The sequence below is a fragment of the Hippopotamus amphibius genome, chromosome 3 (genome assembly GCF_030028045.1).
Source record: "Hippopotamus amphibius kiboko isolate mHipAmp2 chromosome 3, mHipAmp2.hap2, whole genome shotgun sequence".
Taxonomy (NCBI): domain Eukaryota; kingdom Metazoa; phylum Chordata; class Mammalia; order Artiodactyla; family Hippopotamidae; genus Hippopotamus; species Hippopotamus amphibius.
Window position 1 is genome coordinate 105,221,119 of NC_080188.1, and position 27,926 is coordinate 105,249,044.

Here is a 27,926-nt window from a genome sequence, read left to right on the forward strand (position 1 = left end):
CACCAAAATACTAGCTATCAGAATCCAACAGCACATTAAGAAGATTACCACCATGATCAAGTGGGGTTTATCCCTGGGATACAAGGATTCTTCAATATACACAAATCAATCAACGTGATACATCATATCAACAAATTGAAGGATAAAAACCGTATGATAATCTCAATAAATGTGGAAAAAGCTTTTGACAAAATTCAACATCCATTTATGATAAAAACTTTCCAGAAAATGGGCAAAGAAGTAAATTACCTGAATGTAATAAAAGCCACATATGAGAAACCAAAAGCCAACATTGTTCTAAATGGTGAAAAACTGAAAGAATTGCCTCTAAGAACAGGAACAAAACAAGGCTGTGCACTCTCACCATTATTATTCAACATAGTTTTGGAAGTTTTAGCCACAGCAATTGGAGAAGAAAATGAAATAAAAGGAATCCAAATTGTGAAAGAAGAAGTAAAATTGTCACTCTTTGAAGATCACATGATATCATACATGAAACCCTAAAGATTCTACCAGAAAACTGCTAGCACTAATTGATGAGTTTAGTAAAGTAGCAGGATACAAAATTAATGCACAGAAATCTGTTGCATTCCTATACACTAACAACAAAAAAGCAGGATGAGAAATTAAGGAAACTCTCCCATTTACCAATGCAACAAAATGAATACAATACTAGGAACAAACCTGCCTAAGGAGGCAAAATAACTATATGCATAAAATGATAAGACACTAATGAAAGAAATCAAAGATGACACAAACAGATGGAGAGACATACCATGTTCTTGGATTGGAAGGATCAGCATTGTGAAAATGACTATCCTACCCAAAGCAATTTACAGATTCAATGCAATCCCTATTAAATTACCAATGGCATTTTTCACAGAACTAGAACAAGAAATCTTATGATTTTATAGAAATGCAAAAGAACCTGAATAGCCAAAGTAATCTTGAGAAGGAAAGACGGAATTGGTGGAATTAGGCTTCCTGACTTCAAACTATACTGCAAGGCCACAGTGATCAAGATAGTGTGGTAGTGGCACACACACACAAAAAAAAAAAAAAATCAGTGGAACAGAATAGAGAACCCAGAGGTAAACCCAAGCATATATGGGCAGCTTATCTTTGACAAAGGAGGCAAGAATATACAATGGAAAAAGGACAGCCACTTCAATAAGTAGTGCTGGGAAAATTGGACAGCAACATGTAAAAGAATGAACTTAGAACACTTCCTAACACCATACACAAAAATAAACTCAAAATGGATTAAAGATCTACAGGTAAGGCCAGACACTATCAAACTCCTAGAGGAAAACATAGGCAGAACACTCTATGACATCCATCAAAGCAAGATCCTTTTGGACCCACCTCCTAGAATCATGGAAATAAAATCCAGAATAAACGAATGGGATCTAATGAAACTTAAAAGCTTTTGCACAGCAAAAGAAACCATAAACAAGACTAGAAGGCAACCCTCAGAATGGGAGAAAATACTTGCCAATGAAGCAATGGACAAAGGATTAACCTCCAAAATACACAAGCAGCTCATGCAGCTTAATATCAAAAAAGCAAATAACCCAATCCACAAATGGGCAGAAGACCTAAATAGACATTTCTCCAAAGAAGACAGACAGATGGCCAACAAACACATGAAAAGATGCTCAACATCACTAATCATTAGAGAAATTCAAGTCAAAGCCACAATGAGGTATCACCTCACACTGTTCAGAATGGCCATCATCAAAACATTTAGAAATAACAAATGTTGGAGAGGGTGTGGGGGAAAGGGAACTCTCCTGCACTGTTGGTGGGAATGTGAGTTGGTACAGCCAGTATAGAAAACAGTTTGGAGGTTGCTTAAAAAACTACAAATAGAACTACCATATGATCCAGTAATCCCACTACTGGGCATATATCCAGAGAAAACCATAATGTTCACTGAAGCACTATTTACAATAGCCAGGACATGGAAGCAACCTAAATGCCCATCAGCAGATGGATAGATAAAGAAGATGTGGCACATATATACAATGGAATGTTACTCAGCCATGAAAAGGAATGAAATTGAGCTACATGTCATGAGGTGGATAGACCTAGAGTCTGTCACACAGATTGAAGTAAGCCCGAAAGAGAAAATCAAATACTCTATGCTAAATCATATATACGGAATCTAAAAAATAAACAAAAAAAATTGGTAGTGATGAACCCAGTGACAGGGCAAGTATAAGGATGCAGATGCATAGAATCGACTGGGGTACATGGGGTTGGGGGTGGGGGTGAATTGGAAGTTGGGAAGAAAGGGGGAGAGAGTAGCATAGACATATATACACTACCAAGCGTAAAATAGATAGCGAGTGGGATGTTGCTGTTTAACAAAGGGAGATTAACTCCATGATGGGTGATGCTTTAGAGGGCCAGGACAGGGAGGGTGGGAGGGAGTCACAGGAGGGAGGGGATATGGGGATATATGTATACATACAGCTGATTCACTTTGATGTAACTCAAAAGCTGGTACAGTAGTGTAAAGCAATTATATTCCAATAAAAAGCATATTAAAAAAAAAAGTGAACCCAACATCCTACATGATTGATTAAGGGAAACTCAGAAAGAAGTATTTGCAAGTGGACAGAAGTTGCTATGGGGACAAACAAGCTTTGTACTTTTTATTTATTTATTTATTTTTTTTTTATTTTATTTTTTATTCTTTTTTTTCACAATTTTTTTTCAAGCTTTGTGCTTTTGATACATTCTCCACTGAGCCTCCATCAGATGGACTTTGATATACTTTTTTCCATCATAATATTACTCCACTGTACAATTATTAATATTTCTACTCAGAGGAGAATAGCAAATTTAGATCAACACATTTTCTAATTCATCAGAATAGGTTTCAGGCCATAATTTTATTTTATTGATTAAGATATTTATTTGTAGATTACAAAATATATTATAACAATACCCAATCCTACCTGTGAAAGAAGAGTGATTTCCGAATGGCAGAAAGGATGAGAAGAACCTGAGGAGGTTATAAGAGAATTGTCATAGGGGAACCAACTCCCTATGGTTCAATTATTTTTCACAGAAAGACATTCAGACTATAAACAACCACTACTATTTTCTTCTTTTTAAAATCTTGAGCTCACTGAAGACATGACTCTTTGCCACTCCCCAGTATCATCAGGGAATCAAACCTCCTGAAATGATGAAGCAATGGGATTCATTTTTTATTTTGATTTATGCCCCAATGTTTTGATATGTTGAGACATGGGGGAAATAGTAAGTTCTCCTGTTTACTACATGCAAGATAGAAGAGTGCGTGGTATCCAGAGTAAGTTTTGGAGTCTGAAAAACCATTGGAAGATCAGTTATCTTTTTTTGAACTTGGACTAGTTATGCCCTGATTCTGAGTCTTGTTCTTTATGTTTTTAATAGGTATAATAACCAACAAGGAGCTGCTGTTCACCACAGGGAACTCTGCTCAATATTATGTAACAACCTAATTGGGAAGAGAATTTGAAAAGAAATAGATACATGTAAATGTATAACTGAATCATTTTGCTGTACATGTGAAATGAACACAACATTGTTAATCAACTATACTCCAATATTAAGTAAAAAGTTAAAGAAGTAATACAGAGCAAAGAGGTGATGGTGTGCTGGTGATACTACTTTTGTCAGCCTAGCCCCCCGTGACTTATCACCTTTTCTTCTCTGCCTTGCTTTGTCCACCTGGAGTTTAACCCTTAGATTCCATCAATAGAGCTCCTTTGGTGACTTGATTCCATCTGAATTTGGCAATGGGAGAAACCAGGATCATAACAGAGGTGGGAGGAAGAGTAAAGTAGCTTAATCTCATTTTCATTTTTACCAGTTTCACAATGTAGGTACTAGAGTGACTGAATCCTTCCAAGGAAAACTCCTGCTGAGGTGTGTGTTGAGAAGAAGGTGGTCAGGGATGTTCTTCCTGGTTCTAGTTTCATTGGATCCTGACAGCAGGAGGGTGTAGACAATAGTTACTTAATCAATATTGTAGTGGAAGAGAGATTTCTGGCTTCATCATTATTGGATGTTAGAGGGGCTATTGAATCAGCTGAATTCTGGATCATGATCAGTTGCAAACTATACACAAGGGTCAGATACTAACATGACTAACATTATTGCAGCTAAAGTTGGATTTGAGAATGTGGCTTAGGCAGGATTTTCTGTTCCTTTTCCCTGAATCGAAGTCACCCAGGGACAGCAGAGCCGTGAGATAACTCCTGCTCCCTCCTTCTCCTTCCAGAGCCACTACCAATCAGCATGTGTGATTGAGATGGGACATGTGTACCAACCACACAGAGAAGAAGAGGATGTTTTGTGTTGCTAGCCATGCAGCTGTATAATCTCATCAATCTTCATTAATGCAACCGAGGTATGTCTGTGAGGGTATGTGGAGAGGAATCTGAAGGATCCTTCAAAATCTTTGCCTCCAAAGTCATTTAAAAACTTCTGTCTCAGTCCTTTTTAACATAGTTTCACCCCCTTTCATCTGTGTATGCATTCCCGAAATCTGTCATCCTTGATTTCCACCTCTCATTCCCACTCCCTCTTATAGACAAATATCACCTCCTTGACATTTTAAAAATTAATTAATTTATTGGCTGCATTGTGTCTTCATTGCTGTGCCCATGTTCTGTAGTTACAGAGAGCAGGGGCTAATCTTCATTGTGGTGTGTGGGCTTCTTAATTGGGGTTGCTTCTCTTGTTGCGGAGCACGGGGCTCTAGGAGTGTGGGCATCAGTAGTTGTGGCATGTGCACTCAGTAGTTGTGGCTCTAGAGCACAGGCTCAGTAGTTGTGGTGCACGGGCTTAGTTGCTCCACAGCACGTGGGATCTTCCTGGACGGGGGCTCAAACCTGTGTTCCCTGCATTGGCAGTCAGATTCTAAACCACTGCGCCACCAGTGAAGCCCTCCTTGACTTTTTAAATATCTCAAGTCAAATTTTTCATCCTGAGGAAGAAGAAGTAGAAGGAGGAGGAGGAGGAGAAAAGAAGGAAGAGGAGAGGGTAGAGGAAGAGGAGAAGAAAGGAACTCTCACAACTGAAAGGAACTCCCCAGCACCAGGAAGGGAAGCTTGGATCTGTGTCCATTAACTTTGTGCTTCTCTCTGATCTTTCTTGGCCTCTAATCTACATGGTTACTCTTTGCTCTGTTGCTGTCCACCAGGACAAGAGCATCTTGCAGTCATTACTCTCTCTTGGTTGAAAACAACCTGCTAATCTTCCCTGCTGACCCAGCTGCACCTTGGCTCTTGGGGAAATATGGACCCTACTTAGGTCTGCTCTTTATATTTATTGGGACCTGGCTTGGGAAATCTGTTGTGTAGGACTCACTTTCCCTGGTTTGACATGTCCCAGGCATCCAATTGTAGCTATTTTCATATTTCTTTATTAGGAAGAAGGTGGAAATTCAGAAATCTGGGAACTGCTCATGTCCTATGTAAACTGGGAACATTACCTCAGGTCCAAGTGTGAACTGCTTAAGTAAGCAGACCCCAAAGTTCACTGTGCTTTGGTTGCCCAACAAATTGACTCAGGCCCAAAGTCTTCAGCGAGGAGACTGGGGCAGCCAGTCTCAGAGAGAGTTCCTGAGGCTTTGAATCATCTCTTGCCTTTTTTTTTTTTTTTTGATTATTAATATTTGCATGTCCAAAGGCATAAGTAGGGCTCAAATTTTTTCTGTCATAATCTACATTTTTTACATCAAGCATGACTGATGGGTAGAATTTGGGGGAGGAGAGTGGCTTAATCATATGGTAGTTATAATACTATTGTATTGTTTTCATTATTCATTATAGTATTATCATGTCCTTCGCCGGAAATACCAGGAGTTGACTGTGATTTCAAATAATAATGTAAATAAGACCTGAAGATGAAATATCATATGTACTAGTTATCAGGCATCATAAATAAATGTATTTTTGTATACGTGACCCATGTCAATAAGTCTACTTCAACTAATTTTATTTAAGCTGAACTTTTGATGAGATCTGATTCTAAAAATTGATTCCCTGCAAATTACACTTTAATTCATGAGATTAAATGACCTTAGATTACCATGAAAATGAGGTAAAGTATTCTTCACATAAATGGTCACTAATTTACAACCCTCAAACTAGCATCGCTATTTAGTTTTTTTTTTTTTTTTTAGTTAGTTATTCAATGACTCTCACTAAACATTAACTGTGCACCCACAATGACTGCAGACCAATACTTAGGATATCAAATAAAATTACATAAAGCTTGTCCTCAGACAGTTACTTCCATAAAAGAAATAGAAAAGTTATGAAAGGAGAAAAATACCACAAGAGAGACAGAGAAAACTGTAATGAGCATTCAGAGGAGGGAACCCCTACTCCAGCTGAGGAACAGATAAGCACAGACATTTTATTATAAAAAAAATGGAATAGGTTTTTATCTGACTGAGAACTATTCCCAATATAAAAATTGGTACTCTATGTTTTTGCATTTACTAAAAGACAATGGGAACATCTAATGATTAATACATAAAATAAGATCCCATTAATTAAGATGTGACTTTCCTAAACACCTCCAGAGGGAGTTCTAGTGATGTTCCCTAGGTGATTTCTTGATGAAAGCTTCAGGGATGAATCTCCTGAAGTTAGCTACTCAGGTGTCAATCCTCCTATTTGGGGACCTTCAGGGAGGCTAAGAAATCTCTATCCCTTCTTGGGTAACTCTGACAGTCTAAAAGTCAAGAACTCATAAGAAATATGGTTTATTTTTTTACTATTTTCTCTTTGGAACATAAAATGGAACTAATAGTGACTATAAGAATTGCCACATTGAGACAAAACATTAGGCAGACCAATGCCAGACTCTTTCGGCCAAAGCAGCAGGCAACTTGTGATATATTAGGTCAGGCAGGCCTTGCAAACCACCCTTGACCTTAATTACAGATGCATTTCACAACACAGCTAAGAGATAGACCAGGCTTACATGTGGAGCTTTAGCTAATTTTTAGAATTTTAAAAGTCCATACATTATTCTGTATGGCAAAAGAATTGTGACATAATATATTGATGAAGAAAAGAAGTGTTTGGCATAGAATTTAAGGTATTAATCATGACTCATATCTATCTGGACATGTTACAGTCCTCAGAGGGCCTTAACTCTCCTTTACCAGTTAATTAGTGCCAAACCTCCTCTTCCTTTCTCTCCAGGTGCTTTTATTTTTTTGCCCTTTCACTTACTTAATATTCTTTAAAACTTGCCCAATTCTTTGTTCATTTTAAATTGCTTTTATAAATTTTAGAAAGACAGTTACAAAGCCTTTTCACACCTATATTTCTTTTATCAAGAACATTAAATAATTATAATTTGCTGAATACAATAATAGTAGTTATTGATAATAATGATCATTAACCAAGTATAACTTCATCTCTAAAACTGTAAATGGAAATAATAATATCTATTCTGTCTACCTGTCAAGCCATTGGGGACTTCAAACTAGATATTCATAAAACAAGTATTTGTTGGTGCTCAGCATATTGTGCGATTAGGTACTGAAGCTGAAAAATGAACACAACCTTCAAAAATTCCTGCTTTTGTGGCCTCCGCATTCTAGTGGACAGGAGCATCTTGTGCTGCAAGTAAGTCCTCAGTGTTTCAAACAACACTATTATGTGCATGTAAATGGAATCTAGAAAAATGGTACTGATGAAAGTAGTGGCAGAGCAGGAATAAAGATGAAGATGTAGAGAAAGGACTAGAGGACACAGTAGGGAAGGGGAGGATGGGACATACTGAGAGAGTAGCATTGACATATATACACTATCAAATGTAAAATAGATAGCTGGTGGGAAGTTGCTGCATAGCACAGGGAGATCACTTTGGTGTTTTGTGACGAACTAGAGAGGTGGGATGGGTGGGTGGGAGGAAGACTCAAGAGAGAGGGGATATGGGGATATATGTATAAATACAGCTGATTCACTTTGTTCTTTAGCAGAAAGTAGCACAACATTGTAAAGCAATTATACTCCAAAAAAGATGTATTTTAAAATGGAAAAAAAACTTTTATGAAGAAGTGTTAAAATGGAATTTGGGGGATGGGAAGTTCAAATTTTAATAGTAACATCAAAAAACAAAAACTCCTGAAAAGATTATTTTTTTAGAAACAAACTGAAGGAGGAGGAGAATAAGAAATAAGGCTCTTTTTAAAAGATTTCTTTTATTTATTTACTTATTTAGTTTTGACTGCGTTGGGTCTTTGTTGCTGTGTATGGGCTTTCTCTAGTTGTGATGAGTGGGGGTGCTTTCTGTTGTGGTGTGCTGGTTTCTCATTGCAGTGGCTTCTCTTGTTGTAGAAGACAGGATCTAGGCACACAGCCTTCAGTGGTTGCAGCATGTAGGCTCAGTAGTTATGACTTGCAGGCTCTAGAACACAGGCTCAATAGTTGTGGGGCATGAACTTAGTTGCTCTGCAGCATGTAGGATCTTCCCAGCCCAGGGATCAAACCCTTGTCCCCTGCATTGCCAGGCGGGTTCTTAACCACTGTGCCATGAGGGAAGCCCTGAAATAAGGCTGTTTTAAGAAGGGTGTTCTGAAGGGAAAAAGAACAGAACTAATATATGGCCTAGAAATTCCACTTCTGGATATAGTCTGAAAAAACAAAAACATGAATTGAAAAAAAACACATGCACCCCAATGTTCCCAGAAACATGATTTATAATTGCCAAGATATGGAAGCAAACTAAATGCCCATCAATAGATGAGTGGATAAAGAAAATGTGATATACATATATATGCGCGCGCGCACACACACACACACACACACACACACACACACAAACACACACACAAACACACACACAATGGAATACTACTCAGCCACACAAAATAATGAAATTTTGCCAATTGTAGCAACATGGATGGACTTGGAGGGCATTATGCTAAGTGAAATAATTCAGACAGAGAAAGACAAATGCTGTCTGAAATTACTAATATGTGGAATCTAAAAAATACAATAATGTACTGAATAAAACAAAAATTTCCAGACTCACGCATATAGAGAAAGAAACTACTGGTTACTGGTGAGGAGAGGGAAGGGAGGCAGGGAAATATAGGGGTAGGGGGAAAAACGGTTATTATGGTGTTATATGAAATCATCTGTGTAAAATTTTGAAAATTTTAAAGCACTATAAAATTTAAAGGATATTTTATTTGATAAAAAGTTAGTAAAATGCATAACATGAAGTTTATATGTTTGTGTGTATATATATTTATACATATATACATAAAGAACAGATGTGAAGACACTGTATGTGATTTTCTTTGAAACTTGTAGGCATGTGTGTGTGTAGAGTTTATGCAGAGCATAATTTAGCATAAAATCATAATTAAGATGTTCCCTCAAACACAATTGTAAACTTTGTGAAGAGTCTGACTTAACTCTACCAATCATTTTCCTACCAAGATATCACAACCTTCACTGGAGAACAGGAGTTGGCGCTGAGCTGCAGCTGCTCTGCAAGAAAGAAATACCCTGACAACAGTATATTTATTTGTATGACAGCAGCAAGGTGGCTTAGGACATTTTTCATGATCTTCAGCACCAAAGGAACGCCACAGAGAACAGGTGGTGGTTACCAGAGCAGAGAAAAATGGGAAGGTAAAATCAGGATGTGGGAATTTCAAATTTATAAAGACATGGCATGAAATTGGACTGGAAGCGTTTGCAGAAATAGTCGTTTATTACATGTCATGTGATGATTGCCTGTGGGATCTGAAATGGTCTTGACTCACAAGCTCAGTGACATGTGGGGATCCAGACATATCCCAGCTGAAGTAGAGCAGAAGTACTGATAAGTGGAGAGGGGAAAATAGGCTATGAAGAGAATGTGTTTGTTTCTAAAGAAAATAAATCACAGTTTACTTGGCTGTCTGAGTCAGGCCATACTGAAAGGTAAGCATCTTCAGAACAATGCATTTGTGGGTTAATTAATTCCCAGCCAAGGAGAGACTCTATCTGATGGAGGAAGAACCAGCAAAGGAGCAGATAAAGGACAGTAGAAAGTTACAAATTGTTAATCCTGGAGTAGGACATTCTACGCCATAGACAGGATCTAGTACAAAAGAAAATATACTATATCCTTGTTTAAAGACTATCAAACAATTCAAGACAAAGGGAGCAGAGCAGTAAATCAAATATAAATGGCTTCTGAAATCAAAGCCCTGTCAACTGCACAAGATGTAGGTCTAGGAAGCTAGCCATGGATGCAATACAGTGGCCAGCAGAGCTGATAATGGGGCTATGGAGGGAGCAGAGTATCTTAACTGCTGCAAAATAAAAAATAAATAAATAAAACAAAGCAAACAACAACAACAACAAAAAAAACCAAGAAAAAGGAAAGCAAAGGTTAAGTACTTGTGAGCTTGTCCTAAAGGGGAAATCACCTGTGTAGATGAATTTTGTTGGACACTCAATAACAAGTAAATGAAGAAAGATATTTCTTTCAGAAAAAAAGGAAGCAAAGTTAAAGGAAAACTTTTAGTAAGAATTCACTGCAAGAATAGTCCTTAAGCAGCTTCCTCTTGATAAAGTCACTAAAGTTAAATGAACATGGATAGTGAATCAGTATTTAATATAATTATAATTTGAATCATACACTATATATAATATTTAAATTTCATTATTAAATAATAATTTATTATGAGTGATTTATTCTATACCTACAAATGACAGCATATAAATTAGAAGCAGTATGTATTCAGAATTAAAATATTCTAAGTTCCTCATTATTTCATAGCAAAGTAGACTTACTGATGAATGAAGACTAGGTTAAGTATGTATATTAAAACTTCAGGGAACTTATTAAAAATACATAATAGAATGTGTCTTAGTCAAACAAGGGGTAAAAAGAAAAAGCTAGAAAATATGATTTAATTCACAGTAGGTAAAGGGAAAAAAGGCATACAGAAAATTTGTAAAAAGCACAAAATAAGCTGTTAGAAAATATCCCAAAATGTGAATATTCACAGTAAAATAAGAAACACATTGATTAAAAGCACTGAGGACCTGAAAATAAAAGAGTAGAAATATACATAATAGGAATAACTACCTAAAAACAATAAAAATACTGCTGAATATATATGAATATCAGACAAATTAAACTTTTAGACTTTATACATCATAGAAGGTATTGAAAATATAAATGATAAAAGGAATAATACTAGTTCATTACTTGACATGATCTAATAATGTAACCTCAATGTTTAAAATATACAAAAAAATAGACAAATTTACATCATCTTTCTCCATTTTTGTATATGAAAAAATAAAACATTTGTAAGGAAACTGAAGATCTGAAAAAAAAAATCCACTAGATGGACCTAATAGGACTCTGCTCTGTTCATTCCCATCTCTTATGAGGGTTTTTCAGCATCATAGGCTTTCCCCAAGGTATGCCTCAGGAGGAGATGCCAAAGATGAGCAGTAGGGTCTGGGACATCGAGGGGTGCAGTATCTGAGTTTCTAAAATACCTGAAAAAAAGGACCTACTTATAGCACAGGGAATGCTGCTCGATGCTCTGTAATAACCTAAATGGGAAAAGTTTGAAAAAAAATAGATACATGTGTAACTGAGCCACCTTGCTGTATACCTGAAACTAAAATGACATGGTTAATCAACTATGCTCCAATATAAAATAAAAATTTTTAAAAATGAAGAGAAACTGGCATTGTGTGAAGACACTAATGATTAGTTATGCTAACACTGGTGGTCTTTATAATAGTTTGTATTTTGGGCTGAGTATTGGAAATATTTCATAACAAAAACAAGTGAAACCACAAAGCCAGTTCTATGAGAGGGATGCATATTTGTTTACAACACTTAAAAGGAATAATTTAAAAAATTCTATAGGATATTGGCATTTCCATCAAAAATATTATAAGTGAGGATTATATTGGACCAGGACAGACATCTAAATAACCTGATTCCCAAAGATCTTCATTCCTATATAATTTGAATAAAAGGGAAAAAAATAGACCAAAAAAAAAAAAAAAAGCACATGGTATGTTTGACAAGTTTCTGCAAAATAGATTGGAAACCATTAACACCTTAAAATCTAACAAATTGTCAAGGCCTTAGCATCATTTGGTAATTCTGTCTATTAAAACTTTGTACCCGTGTGAGTATTGTGCACAGAATTATCTGTCCTTTATTAATTTTATAGAACAATAAAGATGCTATCTGGTCCTGTGTTTTAATTTCTATGTGGTATTTTAATATGTTGCGAGTCACAACTAACAATTTGAAAACATTCTTCCAAGTCTCATATGTGATTTACAAAAGACAAAAAATAGTCAATGATCAAAATTGATTTGCTAATTTAAATATTCACTAATTGGTCAGAGAATACAGAAATGTTACACAGCTATGAACAAAATGTCTACTTTATTTGAGAATTTCTCATGAATTATTTTCCTTATTGCTCTTTTAACATCTTTGTTCCGAAGGCTGTTAGATCAAAGGGTTTAACATAGGACTCACAAAGATATAAAAAACAGCTACAATTTTTCCCTGTGCTACAGGTGCCTCAGAAGGGGACCTCAGGTACATGCAGAACAGTGTCGCATAGAAGACAGTGACAACCATGAGATGGGACCCACAGGTGGAGAAGGCCTTGTGCCTCCCCTCTGCAGAGCGCATACCCAGAATGGCTGTGAAAATGAAAATGTAGGAGATGAGGATGATGGTGAGAGAACACGTGAGGTTGGAACCAGCCACCACGAATGTGGCAGTCTCCTTGACGTAGGTATCTGAGCAGGCCAGGACTAAGAGAGGTGGGTCTGCACAGTAAAAGTGGTTGATTTTGTTGGGTCCACAGAAGGAGAGATGGAGCATCAGGATGGTCTGTGCTAGACCATTTGCAAACCCATAAATGTAAGGAGTAGCAACAAGAGAGAGGCAGACACAGCGGGACATTTTTCTGGCATATAACAAGGGTTTGCAGATGGCCATGTAGCAGTCATAAGCCATCGCTGTGAGCATATAACAACCTGTGATCCCCAAGGAAATGAAAAAGTGGAACTGTATAATGCAACCAAGGAAGGAAGTGGTTTTTCTCTTGGATAAGAAATGAACCAGCATCTGAGGAGTGACAGTGGTGGCATAATAGAGATCTACAAAGGAGAGGTGGCTGAGGAAGAAGTACATTGGAGTGTGAAGTTTGGAGTCACTTCTGATTAACAAAATCATGCTCACATTGCCAATGATGGTGACCAGGTAGATGACTAGGAAGACCACAAAAAGGACAGGCTGCAACTCAGCTCGATCTGTCAGTCCCAGGAGAATAAACTCGGTCACTGTTGTACAGTTTTCCTTTACCATTGTGCTTGCTTAGCTTTCAGTGAGATCCAAAGGAAAGGAAATAGAAATGCATTTGCCTTTTGTCATTTTTCCACTCCCTACATCATGTCATCGGATGCCTACTTCTCTCAAACTTGTAAATACATGTGGCATAAAGAAATAGCCCTGTAAGCGTGCACTCAATGTTTGCAATATGTGAATTAATAATGAGCTCCTTTACATAAAGGCAATCATATTTACAAATGATTTTCTGCAAGTCTTTTCATAGGCAAAAAGCCTTTATCTTTTCTGCAGATATCATTATCATACATTGGTCACATAAAATTCCTTTAAACATTATTTTCCTTTGAAATTATAACCCCTTGTTTTCAGTTTAACTTTCGATGTGGTATCCAAAGCATCAGTCATTGAAACTAATGTGTTTTCACAGCTGAATGGACTTAAGCAAAGTGGGACTGATATGCATCACCGATAGATTCTTATAGAACCAGAGTCTTTCTACCTGCTCCTCTAAACTCAAGATCATTTTCAAGCTGGTCCCTCACCCTGCAATGCATGTTCATTTTATCCACTCTTGTCTACCTTAGGTGTCCCTCATATCACCAAATCTTACTTAACTTTCAAGACTCAATTCAAGATATCTTGGGCTTTGTATATTACAGCCAACTATTGGGCAAAAATTAGTTTATGGGTTCGTTGGTTCATAAAAGTAAATCAGTGTTTTTGTATAAAAAAAGATTAGTATACCGTAAATAAACTGTACACACACAGACACACACATATCAGTGGTATTAAATATTAAAGAGAGGGTGACTGAGTGGGGAGAATAATGTATTAAACTATCCCTGTGGGGGAGGAAATAATTAATAAAAATGATTGACAAATACATTTCCCAATTATAATAATTTTTTGTAACTCTACCTCATTTTAACCCCTATAAAAATAAGGAAAAGCTCCATAATAGGAATTCAAATTTTTCTTTAAAACATGTAAAACATCATATTGCTAATAATAATCACATTACCTATATAACTATGACAGTATACAAGAAATCATAAAGTATGTCTTCAATTTTTGTGCATGATAAGGTGACCAAGAAGACATTTTCCTTCAGTAGCACATAACCAGGTATGTCATTGTTTTACTGACTCTTATTAACAGCTATGTTCCAGGGACAGACACTGGTCACTTTTGAAGGCACTTTGTGAATGGACCACTCCTGCTTTTTTGACCGTTTATACTATCTCGTTCTGCAATTGAGAATTTTGGACTTAACTGGTGAAGGCGATAAAATCAAAGGCAAGTTATGTAAAGCAATGGAATCATTATCATTTGGTTTTTCTTTTTTAAGTTCATAATATTATAATAATTGTCATAATAAGTCAACATTCTTTTGTCTCTGTGACTATATCTTCAATGCCTGTATTTATTAAATTATTTATTATTTATTCAATAATTAAACAAGACAAAATAATTAATATCTCCATTCATTTTTTACTGTTGGTAAATGAGGCAGTGTGAGCAATGAAACTTTCAGTTCTTATAATTGAGTACTTTATGGTAATAATCTTCCTTTACAGGAAGAGCTCACAATATCCTACATGATTGGGCAAGGAAAACTGAGAAATAAGTGGACAGAAGTGGCTCTGGGAACAAAAAAGCCTTGTACTCTTGACAGTCATGTTCACCCTGAGCCTCTGTCATGTGGCCTTTGATGTACTTCTCTTTCTATTATGATACTATGCCACTGTACAATTATAAATCCTTGTACTCAGAGAAGACTAGCAGCAAGTAAACAAAGACATTTGCTAATTCATTAAAGGAGGTTTCAGGCCATAATTTTATTTTTATTGATTAAAATATTTATGTCTAGATTCCAAAATATATTTTAAGAATACATAATCCTATCTGTGAAAGAAGAGTGATTTCCCAATGACAGCAAGGATGTGAAGAATCTGAGGAGTTTATAACAGAATTGTCATAGAGGGACCAACTCCCTGTGGTTCAATTATTTCTCACAGAAAGAAATTTAGACTATAAACACCCACTACTGTTTTATTTTTTTAAGTCTTAAAATCATTGAGGATGGGATTTTTGGCCATTCCCCAATATCATCAGGGAATCAAATCTCCTAAAATGATGCAACAATGGGATTCATTATTTCATTTATGCCTTAATGTCTTGATATTTTGAGACTTGACTTGGGGGAAATATGAAGTTCTCCTGTTTACACCATGTAAGATAGAATAGTGCATGGTATGCAGAATAAGTTGTGGAATCTGGAAAACCACTGGAAGATCAGTTAACTTTTGTTGAACTTGGACTACTTATTTCCTGATTCTGAGTCTTCTTCATTTTTTAAATAGTTATAATAATAAATACATAGCAAAGCAAACAGTGTCAATATGCAGATCATATAAATGTGCTGATGAGTTTTGCTTTGTCACCCTAACCCTACTAGACCTATTGTCTTCTATTCTATACTTTTTTTTTGGTCTACTTGGAGTTTAATCCTTAGATTCTATCAATAGAGCTCCTTTGGTGTCTAGTTTCAATCTGAGTTTGGTCAATGGGAGAAACCAGGAGCATGACACAAGTGGGAAGAAGAGAAATGTAGCTCAATTTCTTTTTCATTTTCCCCCAGTTTTACAATGAAGGGGCTAGAGTGACTGAATCCTTCCAAGGAAAACTCCTGCTGAGGTGTGTGTGGAGAAGAAGGTGGCCAGGGACATTTTTCCTGGTTCTAGATTCATTGGACTCCTGACAGTAGCCCTTGGGTTGGCCCCTTCAGGACTGGGATGGAAATTGCCTTCTGCACTCAGCCCCCAGGTGCTTCAACTTCTTTGACTGATTCTTTAATATTGCCTGTGTTTGTTCTCTTTATAAAGTTAACTTATTTTCATTAAATTCTCTTCAGTAAACCATCTGAATAGAACTTTGTTTTATATGTCATGTCCCTGACTCAGACCAGAGTGGCAGATGATCGTTACTCAATAAATATTTCAGTGGAAGAGATATTTCTGGCTTCACCATTGTTGGATGTCAGAAGGGCCATTGGATCATGAATCCATTGCAGACTACACACAGGAGTCAGATACTAACATCACTAGCATTTCTGCAGATAAAATTGGATTTTAAGCTGTGGCCTGGACATGCTCTTCTGCCCCTTTCCTCTGAATTGAAGTCACCCAGCACAGCAGAGCAGTGAGAAAACTCTTGCTCCCTCCTTCCCTTTCCAGAGTCATGACCATCCAGCATATCTGATTGAAATGGGACATGTGTATCAATCACACAGAGAAGAAGAGAATGTTTTGTATTAATAGCCGTGAAGCTGCATGATCTTCTTCATAAGCTTATCAATCTCCATTTGCCCTACCAAGTGAATATGTGGGAGTATATGGAGAGGAATGTAACGTGTCCTTCAAAATCTTTACCTTCAAAGTCATTTAAAAACTTCAGCCTCAATCCTTTTTATTCATAGATCCCCCCCCCCATTTCATCTGTGTATGCATTCCAGAAATCTCTGTCATTCTTGGTTTCCTCCACTCATTCCCACTCCTTCCTGTATTCAAATATCACCTCCTCGACTTTTCAATTTCCCAACATGAGGAAGAAGAAGGAGGAGGAGGAAAGAAAAAAAAGAGAAGAAAGAAATTCCCACAATTGAAAGGAAATTCCAAGTGCTGGTAAAAGAGGCTTTCAACTGCATCCATTATCTTTGTGCTTCTCTCTGATCTTTCTTGGCTTCTCATCTGCATGATTATTCTTTGCTCTGCTGCTGTCCATCAGGACAAGTGTATCTTAGGGTCATTACTCTCTCTTGGTTGCACAGCCTGCTAATTCCCCTGCTGACCCAGATGCATCTTGGCTCTTGGGGGAATGACAGACCCCACTTAGGTCTGTGCTTTGTATTTATTGCTACCTGGCCTGGGAAGTCTGTTGTGTAGGACTCACCTTCACTGGTGCCATGTGTTCCAGTTAACAAATTGTAGCCATTTTCATATTCTTCTGTTAGGATGATGCTGGAAGTTTGGAAATCTGTCTACTGTTCATGTCCCATGGAGACTGAAGTAACTGTAGGAGCATTAATTCAAGTCCAAGTGTGAACTGCCTAAGTTGAGCCCAAAGTTCACCCTGCATTGGCTGCCCAACTAACTGTCGCAGGGCCAAAACCTTGGGAACCAGTCTCAGAGAGAGCCCCTGAGGCTTTGAATCATATCTTGCCTTTTTTCTATTGAATAGTAGTATTTCCATGCCTAAAGGCATAACTTAGAACTCTTAACTTTTTTCTGTCATAATCTACATTTTTTATGTCAAGCATGAATGGTGAGTAGAGTGTGGGGGAGGAAGAGTGGCTTAAACATATGGAGGATATAATACTATTTTATAATTTTCATTATTCCTGATAATATTATCATGACCCTGGTCAGAAATGCTAAAGTTGACCCTGATTTCAAATACTAATGTAAATAAGAGGTAAAGATGAAATATTACGTGTTAATAGTTATCAGGAACTATAAACTAAACATATCTTTGTATAAATTATCCGTGTTAATGTCTACTTGAACTAATTTTATTTAAATTGTTTCTATAAGATCCTAGTCTAAAAATTGATTCAATGCAACTTGCATTTTAAATCATAAGATGAAATGACCTTAAATAACCAGTGAAAATGAGTTAAAGTATTATTTACACAAAAGGCCACTGATTCACAGGCCTTTGTCTGGCATCACTGTTTAGTTATTCGATAACTCTTTGCTAAACATTAACTGTGCACCCAAAATGTTTACAGATCAATACTCATGAAATCAAATGTAACTGACATTAACTTTGTCCTTAGAACCTACTGTCCTTGAAAGAAATATCAAAGTTATGAAAGGTGAAATGTATCACAAGAGAGACAGAGAAAATGATGATGAGCATTCAGAAGAGGGAACCTACTCCAGCTGAGGATCAGATAAGCAGAGACCTTTTACTGTGAAAATGGAATAGCTTTTTATCTTCTGTAATAACTTTTCCCAATATCAATATATGTACTATGTGTTTTTGCATTTACTAAAAGACACTGTGAGCATCTAATGATTAACCCATAAATTAAGATCCCATTAATTAGGCTTCCTAGGTGGCACAGTGGTTGAGAATCCGCCTGCCAATGCAGGGGACACGGTTGGATCCCTGCTCCAGGAAGATCCCACATGCCGCGGAGCAACTAAGCCCGTACGCCACAACTATTGAGCCTGTGCTTTAGAGCCCATGAGCCACAACTATTGAGCCCATGTGCTGCAACTACTGAAGCCCATGCACCTAGAGCCCATGCTCCACAACAAGAGAAACCATGGCAATGAGGAGCCCATGCACCACAACGAAGAGTAACCCCCACTCACTGCAACTAAAAAGAAAGCCTGCACACAGTAAAAAAGGCCCAACACAGCCAATAAAATAAATAAATAAATCAATAAATTAAAAAAAAAGAAAGGGTCAGGGTCAATGTCTAAAAAATAAAAAAAATAAAAATAAAAAAATAATAAAAAAGATCCTGTTAATTAAGATGTGACTTTTCTAAACACCTCCAGAGGGAGTTCCGATGATGTCTCTTAGGTGATTTCTTAATGAATGCTTCAGGGATGAATCTCCCAAAGTTAGCCATTCAGGTATAAATCCTCCTATCAGGGGACCTTCAGGGAGGCTAAGAAATCACTATCCCTTCTCAGATAAGTCTCCAGTTCTGAAAATCAAGAACTCTTAAGAAATACTATTTGACATTTTCTCTTTGGAGCATGAAATGGAATTAGTAGTGAGTATGAGAATTGACACACGAAGACAAAACAGTAGACAGACAGACCCCAGACTCTTTCTGCCAAAGACAGCAGGTGAGTTGTGATATATTAGGAGGTCAGGCAGAATTTGCAACCATCCTTGACCTTAGTTACACATCCATTTCACGGTACAGCGAAGATTTAGTGTAGGCTTAAATGTGGAGTTTTAGCCAATTCTTGGAATTCAAAAAGTCCATAATCGTACTTCCCTTATAACTTGTTTACTTTCTCCGAGCTTAGAGACTTAGAATTTGGCACAAGAAAATGTACTCCCAATTCCTATGACTTTGATGATTATTTATATGTAATTTTTAAGAGAAAAGTTTAAAGGAATTTTGGGCAAATGAGTGTAAGTTTACAGGTGGGAAGGAATAAAATACATGTAAACACATTTCCTTCTTCATTTGAAAGGGCTTGTCTTAGATTTTTTCAGTTTAGGTTTACTTTGAAATATGATAGCTTTGGTGTATCTACAATGATCCAAACAGGTTTACACTGCTTTATTCAAGAGGAATACACTTTTCTCTACTGTATTTGTGTCCCTTTTCAACACTGCTATGGATTTTATTGAACTTTCAGCTGAATCATCCCATTTGGCCAGCGTTCTTAGAAAACATTGTAAAGGGCTTATGGTTTTTGGCTTTATTCCCTTTGCATTGTACATAGATCTTTAATTCATACCTATGCTAAGCATAAGTGTGGTTCTTTTCAATAGTTTTATTATTTGAACTATAATGATTTTATACATTTAACTATTATCATTTTGGGAATATTCTTATTCCTCCCATTTTCTCACTCACCTTCCTCTTGAAATGAAGAAAAGCATCTCAACGATTTGCAATGTAGCCATCTGGTGGAGACCCTTGGCATCATGGGCTATGCTATGTAAGCGGGGACTGAAAGATTCTGACACCATTCAACACAAACAGTCTGCACTGGTATTTTTACAACTCTGATTACTTTACTGAGAATGATAACAGTGAGTCCTACTCCTCCACTTCCTCACTGGGGCTCATAACGTGCAAAATAACTAACTAAATCCACTTTTACAAGGGATGTTTCTGCATGTGAATCCCAGAAATTAAGCCCTGAATTGCATGGAATAAATAATAGAATGGTGTGATCCCTGATAAGAAGATTTTCTTCCTCCTTCTTCTATTTGTTGGTTGCAAGAAAACTTAAGACAAAATCATGGAATCTTTCAGAAAAATATTTTCTTTTCGAGCTTCCTTAAACCAACAGACTGTTATAAGGACTGAAGTCAGAAGCTGGGGTTTCCCTTCATCAAAGCTAATAGAAAAAGCAAAAAGTTTGTGTACCATTAGTGACAGCAATTTCTATAATTAGGGTGAATTTGTGGCAATACCTCAGAATCCACTTAAATAGGAAGGTATAAGTTATCAGAGGGTAAAACTATGTGATAAAAACTCTTTTGTTTAGTTCAAGCATATCACTTCAGTTGTCTCATTCAGTGCTTCAACCCTGGCTGTGCATTAAAATCAGATGGAAAACTTGTTAAAAAATATACCAATATGTGTATCCACCTCAGTTGAGCTTGCAGAAAGCTCAAGGATCAGTGCTTTTAGAAATGTCACACCTGATTCCAATGTGAAGCCAGAGTTGATAATCCCTGACCTGAGTATTGGATTTATGAAAATATGCTTTTAATAAAGTAATAGAGTTGTGTTTTAAAAATTGTGATTTTCTATGTCCTCCTGGACTTGCAAAATTTGCTGAGGTCATTAAATATAGCTCGTTTTTTCAGTCAACTTCCACCTGTTGCTAAGAGTCCAACCTGCAAGTTTTAACTGTCAATTATTGAGGTTTTTAATCAGGTACAATTATCATTAGATTGTGCTTTATTGTAAAAGCACTGCTTAACTGTTAGAGTTTTTGTAGCAACTCAATCTCCGTTGGTAACATCAGGGAAGTAAGAAATCTACCTACCATGGAAAATCAGCTGATGTGAGTGGCAAAGAAACCTCACTAGTTCATCCATTTATTCAACCAATGGATACTACTTTTTGACCCTGATTCAGGCATTTGCCCAAATTATGGGGATATGGCACAAATAAAGTCCCTACCCCTATGCAGCTAATGTTCTAAGGGTGAGAGGGAAAGACAATAAAAATATGAAACTAAAAATTATTCACATAGATAATAATTTCAGAAGTGATACATAATATGATAAAAAATCATAATTCATGATTAAAGAGCTATTTGGAGTGGAGTAACTTAGACCTGAAGCCAGGCAAGCTTTCCAGAGATGTCATGAGATGAGACAGGTAAATGAAGTGATGAAATAAATCACTTAAAGATCTGAGGGAGGAACATTCTAGGCAGAGGGAACAGAATATGCAAATGCCCTGGAGTAGGAATGCTCTCACTTGCCATGTTTAAGGCACAGCAAGACTGTCAATGTGGCAGGAAAAAGGACTGAAGAGAAAGTGGGGGAAGAGTTTGGAGAGGTGGGTGGGAAGACATCATACAAGTCCTTGTAGACTCTGGTAAAAAGTTTAGATTTTAGCCCAAGTGTGATGGACAACTTTACCATGTCACTAGCGTGATGTAGTTTGCATTTATAAAAGATAGTGTCTTGTGTTGGAGGATAGAAGATTTCAAGTGTGGAAGAAGGAAAATAGGGATGTAGCTTAGACAAGAAATAATTTTGTCTTAGGCTGGACTGGTAGCAGAGAAAATGCGGAGAAGCTATTTTAAGTTTCAATAAGTATAACCTATATGGGGAAAATTCTGAGAAAGTGTATATGTGTATGTATAACTGAATCATTTTGCCATACACCTGAAATTAACACAACATTGTAAATCAGCTATACTCCAACATAAATAAAAATTAAAAAAAGAATGAGATCTTAGAGACATTTGTGAATAAAAATGAAGGCAGAATTCAAAAAATAAATAAAATAAAATATTCAATAAGTAATGTGTTAAAGGGAGAGCAAACAAGAATTTTAGATAGTTTAGACACAAGGTGTGAGTCAAAGGTATAAGATTAATTGAAATGTGAATCTGAAATATATATAATATATATTATATATATACTATCAAATAAATTGAGATTTTTGTGAGATAAAAAGAGATGAGTGAGATCATAACAGCTATTAGGGAAAGAAATAACCCAGACTATCAACTGTTGATTTGGAATAAAGGAAATGGGATGGATAGAACATCAAAGGACTGGGAGAAGTGTATTGCTGCTGGAGAGTAAGAAATAAGGAAAAAACTGAATCTGAATAAATATAAAACAGGCTCTCAAGAAGAGTATGCAACTCTGATTATGGAAGGTTTGCCTTTACTGACAATAATAGAACCAATCTACAGAAAGCTAGCCATTCTCTCCATTCCCTGGTCAAGCATCTATGTCATAATCAGACAATGGCAGTAGTTTTGTTTGAGCATCAGGGGTTTAGATTCCACAGCCTAATGAGGGACACAAAAGAGCTTCGTCAGATTCCTTACATGCTAGTCGAGTTAAGGTGGGAGTTGCAAAGCAGCCAGCACAGATGGTGCATGAACTTCAAAATATGCTCATCAAATATACTGTCCAGTTTAATCCGCACCATTGACCACCTGAGGCATCTATTGAAACTCCTCTCTGAGGGAAATAATAGCCTAGTTAAACCTCTCTTTTCAAAACCAGCTTGTTTTGGTTCTGATTAATTTTGCCTATTCATGAACTGCATACAACTTATTTCTTTTTATATATGAAATAATATTCTTCTCTTATTAGAGAATATGAAAATGAAGATATTTCCCAAGGGCAATGGCACTGAGGTGACTGAGTTTACTCTGCTGGGACTTACCAGTTAGCAAGAGCTGCAGCCCATCTTTTTTGTGGTGTTTCTCCTGGTGTATCTCATCACCCTGACCGGGAACTTTGGGATGATTTTATTAATCAGGTTCACTCCCCAGCTGCAAACTCCCATGTACTTTTTCCTCACCCATTTAGCATGTGTAGATATTTTTTATTCTACGAATGTCTCTCCTCAGATGCTTGTTAACTTCTTATCGGAGAAGCAAACCATTTCCTATGTGGGGTGCCTGGCCCAATGTTTTGTTTTTGTGACTCTGCTCCTTACTGAGTATGACATGCTTGGAGCCATGGCCTATGACAGGTACATGGCGGGTTGCAATCCCCTGCATTACAACAGCAGGATGTCCAGGCCACTTTGTATCTGCCTTGTCACTTTCCTCTACCTCTGGGGTTCTGTGGTGGGCACGATGCAGGTAATATTGACCTCTCGCCTGTCCTTTTGTGGACCCAACATCATCAACCATTTCTACTGGGCTGACCCACCCCTCTTAATGCTGACATGTTCTGACACTCACATAAAGCAAACTGCCCTGTTTGTGTCTGCAGGGATTAACCTCACAGGTTCCCTACTCATCATCCTCATCTCCTACATTTTCATTTTCACCACCATTATGAGGATCCATTCCAGTGAAGGGCAGCGCAAAGCTTTCTCTACCTGTGGCTCCCACCTGACAGCTGTCACTAGGTCTCAGATACATGCACCCTGTTGTGCATGTATCTGAGACCAGCAGATGAGCAATCGGCTGAACAGGGGAAAATTGTGTCAGTGTTTTGTATTTTTGTGAATCCCATGCTGAATCCATTTATCTACAGCCTGAGGAACAAGGATGTGAAACAGGCTTTAAGAAGAATATTTACAAGAAACCTTGGTACAATGGAGAAAAATTCTATTTTGACATTTTCCAATAAAAAAAAAATCTCAAAAACAATCCAAAAGTATACCTTCTGGTTCTGCCAATATTGGAATGCCATTCTCTGGAATAGCAATAATATTTTATATGTATGCCAAGCTTGGGATCAAGTGAGAGTCTAATGGAAACTGAGAATGGAAGCATTGTTTGGAAATGATGATTGACAGAAAACACAACAGAAGTCAGATGTTTGTGATTAAGCAAGCTCAAGTTTTTAGTCTCACTCAAGAACTCATTTCCACTTGATTAGCATGTATTTCTTCCTTTTTCTTCCTAGGTCACCAATATCGAGCATCACTGAGTTACTCTTACCAGCAAAGGGGTGTGCATTATAGTGTATTTCATCAGTAAGAAGCTGATTTACTTCCCTATGATATATCACATATATTCCTTTAATGAAAACTATCTTCTCAAAAAAATCTCATTTCTCTAATTTTCAGTGTTTGTTCTGAATAAACATTTGGTGAATTTTTGTGTCTACATCTTTTGAATGTAAAACCATATATGTTTTATTATTTCAACCAAAAAACCTGATATTTTACATTTTAATAATCCAATGATTTGTTTCATTAGCTCCCTTGAATCAAAACAGACACCTTTATTAATGGGAGATATCCTTTCCTGACTTAGAAACTTCATTTTTTATATAAAAGATTTATATCATTTTTCCCCCAATATTAACAATTATTTGTGCCATAATTTTACATATTACCTATTATCTTTCAGTTCTTGTCTAGCCACAAACAATTTTAAAATAACAGCTATTTTAATATGTATGAAAATTTGGTTTTAGTGTTTTGAAACTAAATTATAGTATAAGCATATTCCAGACAACTTGATACTCTTTGGACTTGATCTTTGTTTAAAAGCATAACTTAACATTGATATGACATATATAGTTCACCACTTCCTTTTAATATTTAGGGAGGTTTTTTTTTCCACCTTTAGGAAAACCATTATGCGTATAAGTTATTAATTCTGATCAATTTTTACATTAAGATAGATTTCCACAGTTTCATTCTTAGTTGTCTTGATATATCTTTCTTTTTTGGGTGTAGTCGTGTATGAAATCAACACCAACAAATGAGACCCTAGTTTTCCCGCATCCTTAATAACACTGGGAGTATCATTTCATTGTGTGAATATAGTAGATATAAATGTAACATAGAAAACATTCATGTATCAGATACAATTTATTGGAACTTTGCTTTTATTTATTTCACCTTTTCTCAATTTTATAGTCTAGTACCATAGCTACTATGATAGTGATATTTAATCTCAAGAAGAAAAAATCCTTTATTTGGAGGAATTTTCTTTTGAGGAGTAAACTTCTGAATGAAAGAAAAAAATTGGTTCCAGATTACAATATTGTAGACAGAGATATTGATATTCACTAGCCCTCATCACTGACTCCTAACAAACATAAAAGGACAGCTTTGTGTACCCCTGAAGATCTCAACCTATTCAGAAGCACAATATTTTTTAAGGGAAAAATAATAGGAGCTTGAATTAGAAGGACCCTGGATCACCATCCAGTTCAATACTTTTAGAGAATAGGTTCTGAACCCGTGCTTTTTTTTTATTTATTTTTTTGCTGTGTGCAGGCTTTCTTTAGTTGCGGTGAGTAGGGGCTACTCTTTGTTGTGCTGCGTGGGCTCCTCATTGCCATGGCTTCTCTTGTTGCAGAGCAGGGGCTCTAGGTGCGTGGGCTTCAGTAGTTGCAGCACATGGGCTCAATAGTTGTGGCTCATGGGCTCTAAAGCACAGGCTCAATAGTTGTGGGGCATGGGCTTAGTTGCTCTGCGGCATGTGGGATCTTCCTGGAGCAGGGATCCAACCCGTGTCCCCTGCATTGGCATGCGGATTCTTAACCACTGGGCCACCTAGGAAGCCCCCCTGCTTTCTTTTTACTTTCATTTCCTAAACTAACATTCATAAAAAAAGATCCTTTAATTTTGTACCTTGGGATCTAGATGAGTTTGGAAACATGCATTTTTTTTTGGCTTATCCAATCAATAATTGTTTCTCATGGAAAATTGGTGCATAGATATGAAGAACAAATTTTAATTTTCTTTAAGCCTAGTATTTTACAAAGTTATCATAATGTATATATTGATGTACCTTTATTTTTTCATTAAAAAAGTACTATATAAAATGATTTGGCCTTTTCTTAGTTGGGAACTTCTTTAACATCTGTATAATATTCAAGTGAAAAATCTGTTACGTGATAGTCAGACTCCCCTTTGCACTCACAGCCAGCACACCCTCCCAGGGGTTCTGGCTGTATAAATCCAGCCTCTCTTCTGTCTGGCATCTGTCTGTGCCTCACACTGTGTTGAGTGCAGGTAGCCCTCACTTTGCACAATTGTGTGGTCACTGAGTTCCACCCAAAGCAAGGACACATTTCCAGATTCTGTGGTTTCAGTTACATGAGATCATGCAAAGTGGGGGCTGTCTGTGTTAATATATCACTTGTTTCCTTTTTCTCAACTATAAAACAAACATTACAATGAAAATCTTCACCTGTTTTTCATTATGCCTCAGCATATGCTTAAAACTGGACTGACTGAAAGTATACATTTTTAAGACTCTTGAAAACATAATATTAAATGTATTTCTAGAAAAAATGGTGTATTATTATTTTTACTGACATCATCAATATTTGAAAGTGCCAGTTTTTTAAAACTCTTTTAAATACAGATATACAAAACAGTACCAATTCATATTTTTGATTACCAATAATTTTACTCATTAATTTTAACATTTGTTAATTTTTATCAATTTTCTGTTCATAGACTTCAACTTGTCTTTGTTCATATAATTTCTATAAAATTATCATATTTTAGTATTATTTCCACTTTTTCTTATTTGCAACAAAATCTTTTGTCAATTTGTTGGGTGCTGATTAATTTTAAATAATTTTATGATCAAATTCAAGTAACTGTTCTATTGTGAGTTTCTACCACTGCTATTAAGCTGAGAGATATTTTTTCTCATTGTTGAAATATTTAATATTTATTTTAATTCTGATCAATACAATTTCTCAGTGATTAAATGACTGAATTGAGGGTACCTGTGTGAATGTCAATTCTTTTGGGAGACAGTGGTTGGCAAAAGGAAAATCCACTTAAAAATAAGATTCTGTATATATATATATATCTTTTTTTAAACCTTATTGCCATTTGCTAGAGAGAGATATATATGTATACACATGTATATACATATGTATATACATATATATACATACATATATATTTTTTAACTTTAAAGTTTTGTTAAACTTCATTTTATTGAAGTATATTTGATTTACAATGTTGTGCTAGTATGAGGTGTACAGCAAAGTGATCCAGTTATAAATGTATATTTAGATATCTTTGTTGCAAAAATATGTTGCATTATAAACACTGGAATGGTACAAAAATAAATATTCACATAAAAGTGTTAATAAATAAGCAGCATTAATGTCCCAAGCTTACATGCTTTTCTCCTCATTTATAGGCTACCAGCTCCTCTTTAGCTTTCTGGTAAAAACAAACAAGCAAACAAAACCCAAAACCAAAAAATTTAACTCGTCTGTAACATTTCATCCCAAAGCAGTCCTCTCTACAGCCTCCATTCCATACATCTTCCCTTTGGATCAAGGGACCAAACTATATTGGTACTATTAATGCTAAAATTTTTTTGCACACTTTTCAAATATTAACAGTGAATACCTATTGTATGTATAGCTATATTTGATTGATTTTATGTATATGTATGCATATAGTTCATAGATCAAACCATCATATGCATAATTTCTAGGTTAAAAATATCAGAGAATTAAAAACATCTGATTTGTATTCTCCTGTGATAAATTTGAAAGGGAAAAGTAATGAATATGGAGTTTCTCTACTAGAAATTAAAACAATTTATATCTACATAAATTCCAAAAATTTAACTTAAAATATATATGTAGATTAGTCTAAGAAGAAATAAAAATGGATTGATTCAGTATGCAAT

General features: G+C 36.2%; 1 protein-coding gene and 1 pseudogene across 1 annotated transcript; one reads left to right on the forward strand and one right to left on the reverse strand.

Annotated features, from left to right (window-relative positions):
- Positions 1–12,519: 12,519 nt before the first annotated feature.
- LOC130850062 (olfactory receptor 1030-like) lies at positions 12,520–13,389 on the reverse strand. The gene has a single exon (XM_057729392.1). It carries the CDS (start codon positions 13,387–13,389, stop codon positions 12,520–12,522), a length of 870 nt encoding a protein of 289 aa, XP_057585375.1.
- Positions 13,390–22,943: 9,554 nt separating this feature from the next.
- On the forward strand, positions 22,944–27,595 carry LOC130848516 (olfactory receptor 1030-like; annotated as a pseudogene).
- The last annotated feature ends 331 nt before the right edge of the window (positions 27,596–27,926 follow it).

What these genes read in the sequence shown, in the direction of transcription:
- LOC130850062 (XM_057729392.1), bottom strand. Translation starts at nt 13,389, where the DNA reads ATGGTAAAGGAAAACTGTACAACAGTGACCGAGTTTATTCTCCTGGGA.